The sequence below is a fragment of the Neophocaena asiaeorientalis genome, unplaced genomic scaffold (assembly GCF_003031525.2).
Source record: "Neophocaena asiaeorientalis asiaeorientalis breed wild unplaced genomic scaffold, Neophocaena_asiaeorientalis_V1.1 scaffold54, whole genome shotgun sequence".
NCBI lineage: Eukaryota > Metazoa > Chordata > Mammalia > Artiodactyla > Phocoenidae > Neophocaena > Neophocaena asiaeorientalis.
Genome location: NW_020174938.1, coordinates 3,549,334 through 3,563,955, shown reverse-complemented (window position 1 = coordinate 3,563,955; position 14,622 = coordinate 3,549,334). Strand labels below are relative to the sequence as shown.

The 14,622-nt window shown below is 43.5% G+C and overlaps 1 protein-coding gene across 3 annotated transcripts in view; it reads right to left on the bottom strand.

Annotated features, from left to right (window-relative positions):
• ADPGK (ADP dependent glucokinase) overlaps positions 1–14,391 on the bottom strand; it is a 28,182-nt gene extending 13,791 nt beyond the window's left edge. For all 3 annotated transcript variants that reach the window (XM_024761730.1, XM_024761728.1, XM_024761729.1), the window contains exons 1-3: positions 14,099–14,391; positions 7,024–7,249; positions 3,126–3,188 (exon numbers count right to left, since the gene is read on the bottom strand). In XM_024761730.1, the coding sequence (XP_024617498.1) occupies positions 3,126–3,188; positions 7,024–7,249; positions 14,099–14,331 (522 nt within the window). In that variant the 5' untranslated portion in view covers positions 14,332–14,391. The remainder of the gene's footprint in view (positions 1–3,125; positions 3,189–7,023; positions 7,250–14,098) is intronic.
• Between the last annotated feature and the right edge of the window lie 231 nt (positions 14,392–14,622).

Below are 14,622 nucleotides of genomic sequence, written 5' to 3'. Positions count from 1 at the left end.
GAGAACATCAGTAGATTCTACAGACCTTAAAGGAATAAGGGAACATTATGACTAACTTTATGCCAATAAATTCAACAACTTAGATGAAATGGACAAATTTCTTGAAAGGTTAAACTACCAAAGCTCACTCAAGAAATAAAAAATCGGAATTTCTCTTTATCTATTAAATCGAAATTGTTAAAAACCTTCCCGTATCAAAAACTTCAGGCCTAGAGGGCTTTGCTGGTGAACTCTACAAACATGTAAGGAGGATGTGATACCAATTCTACACAAACACTTTTTTAAAAAAGTTGAAATACTTCCCGATTCATTCTATAAGGTCAGTATTACTCTGATACTAAAACCAGACAGATATACAAGAAAAATACAGACCAATATCCCCCAGGGAAATTGATATAAAAATTTTAAACAAAATTTTAGTAAATTGAATCCAACGATATATAAAAAGGGTAATACATCAGAAGCAAGTGAGGTTTATTCTGGGGATACATGGTTGGTTTAACATTTGAAAATCAATGTAATAACCATATACCAAAGTTAAAAAACTAAAACCACAGCAGCATTTGACAAGATCCAACATCTACTTCTAATTCTTGGCTAAATTCCAAAATATATTCCATAAAGACACTGCTCTCTTCCGCAATCTGGCTTCTATTTCACCATTCCACTGAATTTACCTTTACTATATTCACCAGGGTCTATTTCTGAGACAACATAGCTTGGTTGTAAAGAGCATGGACGCTGGAGCTAGAGTACTTGGGTTCAAATCCCAGCTCTACTCCTTCCTAGGTATGTGACCTTGAACAGTTTTAACTTCTCCATGCCTCATTTTTTCTATCTACAAAATGGGGATAATAATAGACTTCCCTTATGGGGCACTGTGAGGATCAAATGAGTTAATATAATATAAAGCACTTAAGACAGTGCCTGGCATACAGTAAGAACTATGCAAGTGTTAGTGATTATTATTGCCTTTGGAAAATACCTAATCCTCAATCTGCGGTTGTTCTCAGATGATCACTTGGTCCATGTCGAGAAGCATTTCATCAAGTTAAATTGAATCTCTCTGAGAGAGCAGTATAAGGTGGTGAGGTCATGGCAGAGCCTAGTGTTGGAATCCTGGCTCCATCATTTACTAGCTAGGTGACCCTATGCACAATACTTAATCTCTTACATTACTCAACCTCTCTGGACCTCCTGTCTTTAAAACGGTGATAATACCTTAACTTCATCAGACTGTTGTGAGGACTGAGTAACAGATATCCCTTTTCTTTCCTCAATCTTCTACCAAGGCCAGACATTTTTTTTTTCTTTTTTTAAAACTCAGAATGCTTTCCAGTCGGACTGGTCTCAGGCCCAGCTTCTCCAGAGACCAACAGCAAATACTGGTCCCAGACGAGGGCAATATTGAAAGGTCAATGTAACCCAGGACTTCCAGGGCCAGAATTACTTCTCAGGGTCAAGAGAGTGGCCTTTTATGGACCCATTCAAATGCCCAGGATTCTGGTGGGAAGGGCCTGGGTTCTCTCTAATTAGCTTATGACTGATCTTTCCTTCTCTTCCATCCATTAGCTGGTAATACTTCTGAAGGTCAGCCCTGTAATTTCTAATATTCTCTGTTTGGGAGTTAATTACTATCTATAAAGATAATGACTATTTAAAAAAAATTTCCCACACCCTAATATTTTATGAAAACTTTAATTCTTATTAAAATGTGAATGTTCACACTTTAATATGCTCTCCACATCTAAGCACATCCATCCCTCGGTGTACAGTGTGGCTCCATATGAAGTTTTTCCCCTCAGACTGTTGAACATTTATCTGAATTTTTGGGTCCATCTCTGGGCTTCTGATTCTGTGCCCCTGAGAACTGTTTATGGTTTCCTTTCTCTGTCGTCAGTAGCCACATTTATTCTGCACTTCTCAAGCTCACTTACTCTAGAATCATCTTTGTTAAACCTATCTTCTTTGTCCCCATGCATGGTCTAGCACCAAGTGATTCCATTTTAGTAGGCTTTAGATAGGCTTCTCCTCTTCTGGCTACCATATCCAAACCTCAATCATTTTATAGCAAGACAGCAGCAATAACCTCCTTGCTGTCTTTCCCCCTCAGACCTATTCCACTTGTAGCAAAAGAGCTTCTTACTCAGATGTTATTTTGAACATAGCAGTAATTTTTAATTCTACTTAAACCAAATGGCTTAAGACTTGAAGACATGTCCCTATCTAGTGGCGTTCATTTTTCAACACTCTGGATCCAGGCTCACAGAACAGTCAATTAAGTCTTCTCTCATCACTGTACAATTCCCAGCCTCAGGCACTGACTCCAGAGCCCACGTGCTCTTAACCATTACATGATAAGGTACTCAAGAACATGGACTCTGGGGTCCTAGGTTAAAACTGTACGAACCCATGTCCCCTGCATCGGCAGGCGGACTCTCAACCACTGCGCCGCCAGGGAAGGCCTCTCTCTTTTTTTAAAAAATAATTAATTTATTTTTGGCTGCATTGGGTCTTTGTTGCTGTGCACGGGCTTTCTCTAGTTGTGGTGAGCGGGGGCTACTCTTCTTTGCGGTGCGCGGGCTTCTCACCGTGGTGGCTTCTCTTGTTGTAGAGCACAGGCTCTAGGAGTGTGGGCTTCACTCGTTGTGCTGCATGGGCTCAGTAGTTGTGGCGCACGGGCTTAGCTGTTCCGTGGCATGTGGGATCTTCCCGGACCAGGAATTGAACCCAGGTCCCCGGCACTGGCAGGCAAATTCTTAACCACTGTGCCACCAGGGAAGTCCTTGTTCTATTTCTTATTAGCTATGAACTTCCCTATGCCTCAAGCTTCATGTGGAAAGCAAGACAACAGCAGTACCAGCACGAGTACCAACTAGCCTTACAGGTTGTTGCAGGGATTAAATGAGGTAATCCACATCAAACACTAGCAACAACATCAGGCACACAGTAAGCACTCAGAAAGCATTAGCTACCACTCCTCTCCTTCCACTACTATATTCCTAACAAGAGCCTCAGGGTCTGGCACAAGTTGAATCAAGGAACAGAAAGATACTCATTCTTACTCCTAAAATTACTTAAACACTAGTGAAGGACACAGGTTTTAATCTGGGAATTTGACTTACCTTTAAATCTGAGTTGGCTGCAAATTTCTGTCCAATTAAAGCTGCATTTCCTCCTACATAGTGCTATAAGACAGTTCAAGGTTATTAGACAGTATTTTAGCATTAACTATGTTACTCAAGCTTAATAATGTTTTCGTTTATTGAATTTACAGTCCATTTTTTTCCCAAAAAAATTTGCGGTGACTTCATAAGTACATACAGATGAGGTTAATAAAAACATTAACCCCATAGGTTAATAGACAATGAGTTATAAGGAAAGGTGGAAAAAACATATTGCTACACTGGAAATTAGTATAATTGCCTTAACTGTACATCAAATTTGGCCTTGAGCTTCCAGGGAACCAGAACAGATAAGGAAACGAAAGGAAATATGACAAGCATGGACAGACCTTATCTTCAGCACTGTAACCCTTCTAAAATGAGTATATGACTATGACAGTCTCCTCCTGAAAATCAATCAATAAATACTACAGCGAACTAAAATCCAACTCAATTTTTTTTATCAAAGCATAGTTGATATATAATATTACTTAAATTACAAGTGTACAGAGTGGTTCACAATTTTTGGAAGTTATACCCCATTTACAGTTACTATAAAATATTTTCTATATTCCCCATGCTGTACAATATATCCTTGCAGCTTATTTTATACCTAATAGTTTGTACCTATTAATCCCTTACCCCTTTACTGCCCCTTCCCCATTCTCCTCTCCCCACTGGTAACCACTAGTTTGTTGTCTTTATCTGAGTCTGTTTCTTTTTTGTTATAGTCACTAGTTTGCTGTATTTTTTGATTCCACATATAAGTGATATCATACAGTATTTGTCTTTCTCTGACTTTATTTCATTTAGCATAATACCCTCCAAGTCCATTCATGTTTCTGCAAATGGCAAAATTGCATTCTTTTTTATGGCTGAGTAATATTCCGTCTCTCTCTCTCACACTCACACACACACTACATCTTCATCTGTTCATCTACTGATGGACACTAAGGTTGCTTCCTTATCTTGGCCACTGTAAATAATGCTGCTATAAACATTGGGGTGCATGTATCTTTCCGAATCAGTTTTAAAATCCAACTCTTAAGTGAGGCACACAGGCCTTTCTTTATCTGTCCTCTGCTTTCCTCTCTACTTCCATCTCCTGCCCTCCCTTCCGTACCATGCCTGCAGCTCTCCAAGTCTGCCTTCCTCCCTGTCTCTGTGCCTTTGGCACATGCTGCTTTCTTTGACTAGGATGCCTCCCCATTCTCATTCATTGGTAAGACCCTGATCACTTTTGAAGTATCAGCTGCAGCATCACCTCTTCTGCAATGCCTTCTGTCTCCCTTTTCCCATGGCCACCTCCACCTCCACAACCCCCCTTCCAGACAGGATTACAGATCCCTTGCTACTCGCCACCCCTATACTCAGAACAAACCTCCATTACAGCCCTTGTCCACTTGGGCTAATGTCATCTGGGGACATGTCTAGCTCTTTCAGGGCAAGGACTGTCTTCTTACAATAAGTGCTCAGTAAATGTCTGTTGCTAGATTTTGAGAAAGGAAGAACACACTGATGCATCAGGAAACATAAGAGCTTTCCTGGGAGTAAATTCTAAAGGTAACAGACTCCAATAGAGGACAATGTTTTCTCCTAAACACCACATCTCTCAGCTGAGGACCTAGAGCAGAAGAGAAAATAATTCAAGGCTAGTATTCCATTGTGCTAAGGACGGATTCATGTGTTTTGGAAACCTGACAAGTAGGAAATACGGCGGATGCTCTAGTTGAGAAACCTCATCAACAGCCTTGCCTGGGAGGAACGCTACCACCTCACCTTCCTAGTTCCCAGTCCCATGCAGAGGCACAGAATAAGTAACTCATCTCTGGATGCTAGACCTCACTTTCAGCCCAACCAAGGTTTGTGTTGACTGATCACTGGTTTCGGGTGGGACAGTAATGGCTTACTATAGATAAATTTAAAACTGTGATATACAGGCTGAAATTTGGCCTTTTAACATGTTAACCTTATTTTTTATTTACTATGGTGGCTAGAAGAATTTACTAAAAATCTTGGGTGAGACATTAAGATTCCATGAAGTGGATTTTAGAGTTTTCATATAATAGTTATCATTAACTGCTGTTTATCAGTCAATCTGCCTTATAGTTTAAGGGAGTTTGACAAGGCACCAAATGAAGTGTCACACTAGTGCAAGATAAATAACACATTTTAGGTTTTACGATGTTAAGAAATAATTTAGATGATGTAAAAGCTAGATAAAATTTTTGTAGAAAAAAATGTTTGCATTATGAAACAAAAGGCCGAAGAAACTAGAATAGAAAGCAAACTGGTGGTTTAAATACTACAATCTTAAAGACTTTTAAGCAGTTGACTTGCCATCTTTTTAGAACTGTCACGATTCTTTCATAAAAGATAAGAATCTCAGGAGTTCCCTGGTGGTCCAGTGGTTAGGATTTGGTTGGGGAACACTGAGATCCTCCAAGCTGCGCTGCGCAGACAGAAAGGAAAAAAAAAAAAGATCAGACTCTCACTGCCAAACTCAGCTGTCAAAATGATTGTAACTGAAGTTTTAATAGCTTTGCTGTTTCCTTTAGAAACTCAGCTGGGTACTGCTCATGCCCATTTCTAATGTTCACATGGGCGGCTTCAAAGGGAAAAAAAACTTTAAAATCTTAATAGTTATAAAAATAAGTGGTCACAAAGAATGGTCTATGAAAGGTACCAATCAAAAATGGCATTAAGAGCTCCCCCTGTGAGCAGCACACCCAGAGTGGGGTGATGGGCCAAAGGAAGATTTTAGGTAAGAAAATTTGGGGGTTAGATGTGGTGGGGTGGAGAGATGCTTAAACAAACAACCAAAACTGGCCGGTAAGAGGTGTGAGGGCAGGTGTAGCAGCAGGTGTGTGAGCCTTGAGGAAGTGTCTGGACCATGCCGGCCCCAGGGCTTTGTTTATGATCACCAGGTGGGCTTGGGGAGCTCTAAGTTCTATCTCTGAGAGGCTCTACCCTGTAGAACAATGGTTCTCAGAACAAGGTGTTCAGAACAACAGCATCAACATAACTAGGAAACTAGCTGGAAGGGTAAATTCTTGGGTCCACCCCACAGGCACTGAATCAACTCTGAAGTGCGGCCCAGGAACCTGTGTTCCAATATCCCTCCAAGTGACTGTGATGCGCACTCAGGCCGAAGAGCCACCGAACTAGACCAGCGCTCCTCAACCAGGGTGATTCTGCATCCCTCCTCTCCCTGACCCTGGAAACATATGACCATGTCAGGAGACATTTTTAACTGTCACAACCGGGGAAGAAGAGGAGTGAAACTGTCATCTACTGGATGGAGGCCAGAGATGCTGCTAAACATCTTACAATGTGCAGGACAACCCCCACAAGGAAAAATTCTCTAGCCCCAAACGTCAATAGTGCTGAGGATAAGAAAACTTGCTCTGGACCAGCAGAGCAGAGGTAAGGACCCAGCTCCCTTGTTCCCAGGTAAAGGCTAGAACTCTTTCTCTGTGGGTTTGGCCTTGTTTTGCTTAGGAAGGACTCAGCCATATTAAGATTACTGCAAGTTATCAGCCAAGCAATACCCTAACAAGTTTGGCGTAGATATCTTTCCTACCTTAAACTTGAATAACACGAAAAAAGAGCAACTTAATGGATAACCCAGAACCAAAATTTTAGGAAATATGCTTCATAAACGTTGGCTGAATTGCACTGACTAGAAACAGCTGAGTTAAAGGAAGGTCAGATACAGTTTTCAAAAAAGAGAAATACACTGTAGAACTGGATTCCTAACAATTACCCTCTTAGGGCAAAATGGAGAAAAAAGCTGCTTGGTTGCTTTTAGAAACCATACGAACAAGGTGTCTTTCCCCACCACCACTGGCAAACGGACCTGGGCTCCTGGGAACTCTGATGCAATCTGGGCGATGTTATGGAAAGTTTCCTTATCACTGAAGAAGCGTTCAGCAGCTGCTCCCTTCCCCATGAAGTGAATGAAGGCTTCTTTTAGATCATTCCTCGAACGCAGCTCAGTGTGATCTTTCCCATTCCCAGGATTCAGGCCAAGTGCCTGCAAGAGCTTCACCCCTGACAGCACTACATCCACACATGCATTGACTCTGGAAGGAAGGAAGGAAGAAAGAGACAGTGTGAAAGAAACAGAAGCACTGGGGCAACTACTACTTTGCATTTAACAACAGGGAAATGTTTCAGAGGCCTGTATTCAAACAAAAAAAAAAACAGATGAAGTGGATTTGAAACCTGAATTGGAAAGTAAATAGCATATGGCAGAAAGAGGATTACTTTATCTGGATGTATGTCTTAGGATCAGAACACAGGACTCTTGGCAAGAGTTTGGCAAACTTTTACACTAGGTACAAAGAGAGTAGACAGATGCTCAGCATTCCAGAACAAAGTATCAGGATAACACAAATTCAGCATTTCTGAGAAAATGGTGGCAGAACCAAACTGTCTGGATTCACCCTGGCTGTGTGACGTGGGCAAGTCACTTTAATTTCTCTTTGTCTCAGTTTCCTCATCTATAAAATGGTGTAATATGAGTATTTAACTCAGAGCTGTTGTGAAGATTAAGTTAACAAATGCTTACAAACACTGCTTGCTGCAGAGTAAGCAAAATAAAAGTTTTGGTGAAAATCCATCTTCCCCTGAAAGATATATTAGGATGGTGGTAAAATACACTAAATACCTAAATGTCTAAATACTCCCAGTTGAAATTCTTAGAGCTGAGTGGTGCCTTAAAGACTTAAGTGCACCTTCAGCCTGTAACAACTCATCACTTCACAGGTGTTCACCGGACCCATCCATGAACTTTAAAGGCTGGTAAGAAGCCAGTGCGACATCACTTGGTTGGTGCTACAGAAATTATAAAGTACATATAAGGCTGTCTGGCATGGCCCCTCCTATGTGTGCATGGAAGAGTTCTGGCTTACATTTTCAGTGTTTCTTTGCTAAAAGTCATCCCTTAAACAAGAAGTTCCAAACACTTTGGGTAGCTAAATGAGGTCTTCCTGCCCCACCATAGGCACCCTTATTCCTGCCTCTGCCATCCCTGCCAGTGGGGCTGGAAGACCAACCGAAACAGCTTCTGGTGACAAGGCTGTGCTTCCAGGTTAATTCCGAGTAGCTCTGAAACCAGAAGGTAAACTCATCAATAAAGAAGGTCCAATGGATTGGATTTTAGTGTATAATATATAACTACAGTGTTTCCCTTCCAGTCTCCTTTAAAAATCTCTTGATCAGATCATTAATGGTGGCCAACTCTAAGATGAGGAATGAGATGGTGGTAAGGGAGAGGAGATATATTTTTTTTCATCAGATATATTTCTAATTTTTACAAGCATACATTACTTTTAGAACTTAATAACAATTTTTAAAAGGTTCTCATGTGGGCTAGATATTATTTACATCACTCAAGGAAGGTTTACAAGGGCAAGGAAGAAACACATCCCTCCTCATGACGCAAAACTGACTGCATACTCATCATAAAGATTCTTTTATTAATTCTCCCCCTATGAATCCCAAGGTTTTGAAAAGGTTTTTGCCTACCGCACAGCATTTAAATACTCAAATGTTCTTATTCCTTTAAAGTCAAACACACATACAATTACTCTCGTCAACTGGAAAAGCATAATCTAAAAGTGAGTATACTTTTCAGCACATAGAACACATTGACATGCATGTGGAAGGTTCTTAATGATACATTTAAAACATAATCCTTTCACAGCCTTACATAATAATGAACCAACACACCTTGTAAACTGGTCTCAATCCTACCTCACAGGAAGTGTCCTTTATTTCTACTGGATGCAACGTTAGATGTCTGAAGGGTAGAATCTTAACAGGAATACAGGCATCCCTGGCTCTCAGACTCCAGTAGGCTACCAATGTTCAGACAGTGAGAGTTTGGATAGCGTGAGACACCCATTCCCACCAAGCAGCCCCACCTAGACAATGTATCCAAATGGATTTGGGTCCTGAGTCTGGACAGCAAAAGTTCAGATACTGAGGGATATACCCATATTTGGAAATAACGACTTCAAAACCGACTTCAGTAAACACCACCTCCATATCCAGTTGTGCTGAGACTTTAAATAGAGTTTGATTCTTTAAAGATGAGAATGGAGGAAGCTGCACTTACAGAAAAATAAAACTGAACGGAACAATGTTCAGCACATTTTGCAGCACAAGACAAAACCCAACTGAACAAATTTTGAGTTAAAACAATGTAACTATCATAGGAACATTTTCTATCCCCCACCTAATCATGTCATGAATACTAAAGGAAAAAATCTTAGGAAAAAATTTACTTGGTAGCTTTTTAAAACAAAAAAATCATTGAACACTACTATGTGCCAGAGAGTAAACAAAGTACTTTTAGGTGTGCTTTCTAGTTATATTTTATAATACTTCAACCAGAACAAGAATCTTTCTCTGCACTTCAACGGCGTACTAAAATGTAAACAAGCACCTAAGGTGCTTTCTTATCGGGGAAAATTAAAGGGCGGCGGGGAGGTAAAAAACCAGAAGACAAAATTATGCTCATTTGACACTTAGGCAGAATTTCACACCTCAATAAGAAATGTATAAAAGATTACAATGTGAGTTTTGAGAAAACACAGACACAGATGAAACAACTGGAAGATAAAGTGAGGCAACAGATGCTGAATGCCTGAACAAGCGGCTGTGCTAGCAGAGAGGATGCTGGGAGCCAGGGCTGCCAGGCATATTATTAGAGACTTGGGGGTGGGGTGGGAATGAGGGACAGTTTCTTCTGGATCGTAAATTCCTTAAAAACAAGGATGGTGGTCTTTATCACCTCTCCTCTGTTTTACTGTCTGTAAATGGTTTCCTAAGGTTCTTTCTAGCTTTCACACTCTACCTGAGATATTATGAGAGCTAATCATAATCGCTGTAAGATACAGAACCGTAGAGAAGAGAAATTCAAGAGGCAGGAATAGTGGTCCTTGGGCCACACCCTGGATGGTGCTCTGGACAGAGAAAGAAGACAGGCATTTTCAGACAGACCACACCAATCTGCAAAACATTCTAAGATAGGGAAGTAGTCATCACTGCTTGCAGCTGAGAAAAGTGAGGCTGGGGGTCAACTAACATTCCAAAGGCCATGACTGGAGAAGCCTGAACTCAAACCCAGATTTATCTGATACTGAAACCCACAGGGAGCATACACAAGCAAAGATGTAGACAAAGGGATTAACCTTGTTTCTGGACACAATAGGAATACTGATCCAGTTAGAGGAGAGTTTCAACAGGGGAGAAGAGCTAGACAGGCTTCAAAGGTCAGGGTGAAGCCAGGTAAGGGAGAATGAATTCTAGGATGAGGGGTTCATCATTCACCCAATGAACCTTTGGACCAGGGCCCGATTCTGAAGCAGGGGAGGGAGAACATGCTTTAGAAAGATGTGGCAGTGGGCTCGCCATTGACCATCTTCTTGAAACCTCTCCTATCCTTTATTTCCCTGTTCCCTTCCGACCTGCCCCTTACATAGATGGCAGTGCCTCCCCGAATCCCACCCTTGTCATTTACCTTCCCTTCTTTCTCTTCCTGGGTGATGCTGTCCAGTCTCTGGCCTCAGCCTAAATGCTGGAGTCTCCAAGGTCTACAACCCTGCTCCTCAACTACAGCCTCTGGCTGTCAGCTGCTGAGGGCCCAGCTTCCTCTAAAATTCCACAGGAATGAACATTTCCCCTCCTCTGAAATCAAAATGCTTACCTTCCACCACAAACTTGTTCCTTTTTCTTGATCTCTTCGTGGCAACAACGTGGCACGAAAGTGGAGCCAGGAATGGGTTTAGGCTGCACCTCGGGCATTCGACAGTTGTGTGATCTTGGACAAATCAGTATTTCCAAGCCCCAGTTTACTCCCTGTGAAAGCTGGATGACAATCTCTGTATCTGCCTGCATAAGGTTGTTGTAAGATCCCCAGTATTAAGATCCTGTCATTTTTGATGCCTCTATTTACTGTACAACACCCAACCTTTTCTCAAATCTCACCTGTTGAAAACCATTGCCAAACAAGAAAAAGCTCTATGGACTCTTAACTAGCGTCAGAGTCTCAAGACTTACCTTTTTACAAGTCATATCAAATTGTGTGTTCTGACTGAGTATGTGAAAGTGAATGTATGTGTGTGTGTGTGTGTGTGTGTGTGTGTGTGTGTGTATTCTCCTGAAAGATCAAACTACAACACACATGCACCTGCCAAATGAGATTCTGGTACCAGTACTGCACCCACCTACTCCTTGTACATTCCCATCTTTAGGCTGAAAATCTGGGTAAGGAGAAATGTTGGTAACAATGGATGTCTGTTACCCACAAAAATAGCGTGAAGCAGTCAAATAGGTTACAACCACAGCTCAAATTTCACATTCCACTGGTTAGTCTCTGCAAAGAACTTAGCATCATTTACCTGCTTATAAACCTTTATGGCTTTCCCATCACCTACCCTGATACAAAAGGCTCATTTCAGCATCATTGCTTGACATACCTCTACCATAAGGTCCTTGCCCTAAATACAGGGACAACTTGCTATTCACAAACAAGCCAAATACCTTTTCACATTTGGTCCTCTCTGCCTAGGTGGGCTTATTCCCCCATCTTCTTGGGGAGAAATTCCATTTCTTCTCCAGGGCCTGGCCCTTGCAAGTCACTGTAGCAGAATATGTTTTCCAAGATGGCCACAAGATGTGCCATTCCACATGTTCTTTTTACAATGTGACACTCACATTCCCCCCATCCAGGTGTGTTCTATGTCCCCTCCCCTTAAAACCGTTTGGACCTGAGCCTATGACAGAAGCAACACTATGTGCTTCTAAGAGTAGGTCACAAAAAGGCATTAATGCTTCTGCCTGGTCCTCTTGGGGAATTCCCTCCCCTAACCCAGTCACCCTGCTGTGAAAAAGCTAAATAGAGAAACCACCTGTAGGTGTTCAGGTGAAACCAGTTGAGGTTGTAGCCGACAACAACAATCAACCCTTGAGATGATCCCAGTCCCAGCCATCATCTGCCTGAAACCTCACAAAACCCCAAATGAGAATTGCCTAGCTGAACCCAATCAAACCTCAGCATAATGAGAATAAAATGACCATTGTTTTAAGCTACTAAGTTTTGGGGTGATTTGTGATGTAGCAATAGTAAGTGGATTGTCACTTTCTCAGATGGAGCTTTCCCTGAAATCTCATCCTGGGAAGAATCAGTAATTCTTCTTTGGGACACAAGGCTACCTTGTTTCCACCACGAGTTCAGCAAAGCACTTTTCTTAATCATTACAAACAGCCTTGTGTCACCTCACCACCCCCCGCCCCCTATTCATATTGAAGCCCTAACCACAGATCAGACTGTATTTGGAGGTAGGGTCACCTCACCACCCCCCGCCCCCTATTTATATTGAAGCCCTAACCACAGATCAGACTGTATTTGGAGGTAGGAGCTATTTAAGGAGGTAACTGAGGTTAAACGAGGCTATTATCCAATAGGACTAGTGTCTGTTTAAAAAGAAGGAGAGACACCAGAAGTGCTCATGAATGGAGGAAAGGTCTAATGAGTACACAGCGAGAAGGCAGCCACCTGCAAGTCCTTAAGAGAGGACTCGCTCTTGGGCTATCAGCCTCTAGCACTGTGAGAAAATAAATGTCTGTTGTTTAAGCTACCCAGTCCGTGGTATCCTGTTATGGTAGCCCGAGCAGAATAACACAATAACGAATATATTTGTTTCCAACAAACGAGGCTGGGACCTTGCCTCATTCATCCCTGCATCCTCAGAACCTAGCACAGACCTGACACATACTATGTAGTTGACAAATATTTGTTGAATGAATGCTCACAAAACCAGGGAGGACAATTAAGGAGCTGATAAGGATGCAGGTGAAAGGGCTTGAACTTGAAAGAAGAAGTAAAAGAGGATACATCTGAAGAAACAATATGCTGATATAAAAAAATAGTAGCTAACGTTAGGTGTCTGCCCGTTAAAGCAGACACCATGCTAAACAACATGGATTATTTAATTGAATCTTCAGGATAACTCTGCTTTACCTTAACCTTTCTGGTCCCAATACTCACAGGAACTAGTAGAGCAGTAGAAGGCCTGTTTTTGTGGTGAGGACAAGATATTAAAGTCGAACTGAGACAAGAACTAAAATTCGTGTAAAGGGAATAATTACACGCGGGAGGGGAATACAAAGAAAGGAGGCACTGTGATTTGGGAGAACCCTAAATATGCAATGTCACTGAAATCAGGGGAAGAAAAGAGTTTCAAGGAGAAGGGTGTGCTTAACGCGTGGAAGGCTGCAAACAGTCGACAGAGGAGGCTAAAAGAAGCAGTTAATGTGAAAATCAACACGGTTCCGGTGAGCTTTGAGAGAGAAGTTTCAGCAGAATGGCGGTCTCCAGACTACGGCATTAAGGAAGCGGAAACAAGGCGTGAAGAAATAAACTCGGTAGCTAATGGCAGCGACCCCTCCTTCAAGTAGTTCAGAAGCAAGAGGGTGCCGCCAAAGTGCTAAGACCAACCATCGCTGACTGCCAAAGAGCAGCCGCCAGAGAAGGAGGGCTTGGAATGAAGGAGGCTCGAACTATAAGGAGTCAGGCTGAGTGGTATTGCAAAAGGCTATCAGGCTGGTTCTATGGAGATGAGAGAAGGGGGCTGGTCCTACCGAGACGAAAAGGGCGCAGGGGCCAGCCGACAGGAAAAAGCAGTCTGGTGAGTCCCTGCAGCAGTGACGAACGGGGCTCGTCCCAGACGTCCGACGCTTCTCGCCAAGGAGGCAGCGTGGACACCAGCGCCGAAGGGCCTCCCGGGGGCCTCTGGGAACCCGTTTCCGCGCCGGCTCTACCTCCCAGCTCCCAAGCCGCCTGACCTCCGCCAAGGCGGCCCTCGGAGGCCCGGGGCGTCCGCACCTCCTGGTCCAGAGAGGCAGGCTCCGCAGGCACTCACCCCACGGCCACGCGGCGCCAACGCCGGGCCGGCCGCACGATGAGCGCGTCCCAGGCGGCAGCCAACCGGCCCTCAGGGGAGCCGGGTCCTGGGGGCGCGGGCGCAGGCCCCAGCTGCAGCGAGCTCCACAGCGAGCGCAGCGCCGACCCCGGCAGCTGCGGGTCCAGCAGGAAGACGCAGCCCACCGCTAGCGCCAGGAAGCCGGCGTACGCGGAGGCGCGCCACAGCGCCATAGACACAGAGGTGTAGGAGCTACGGAGCTCAGCTCCTTTCCCGGTCCGCGCCTCTTCCGGGCTTAGCTCGTGCCGACGTCGACACGCGCGCTACGTCACGCCGGCGCGCCGCGGTCCCCCCGCAGAGGCGGGGCGAGGGGCGGGGCGATGGACGTGGGAGAGGGGCGGAGAGCCCTCTTGCTTTGTCCAAGTCCTGGCTCTTGGGGGCGCTCGCGGTTCGGAGGCCCTGAGGGAGGTTGGACAAAGGCTATATAGTGCCTGTCCGGACGCTGTACCCCTTCCGGGAACTCC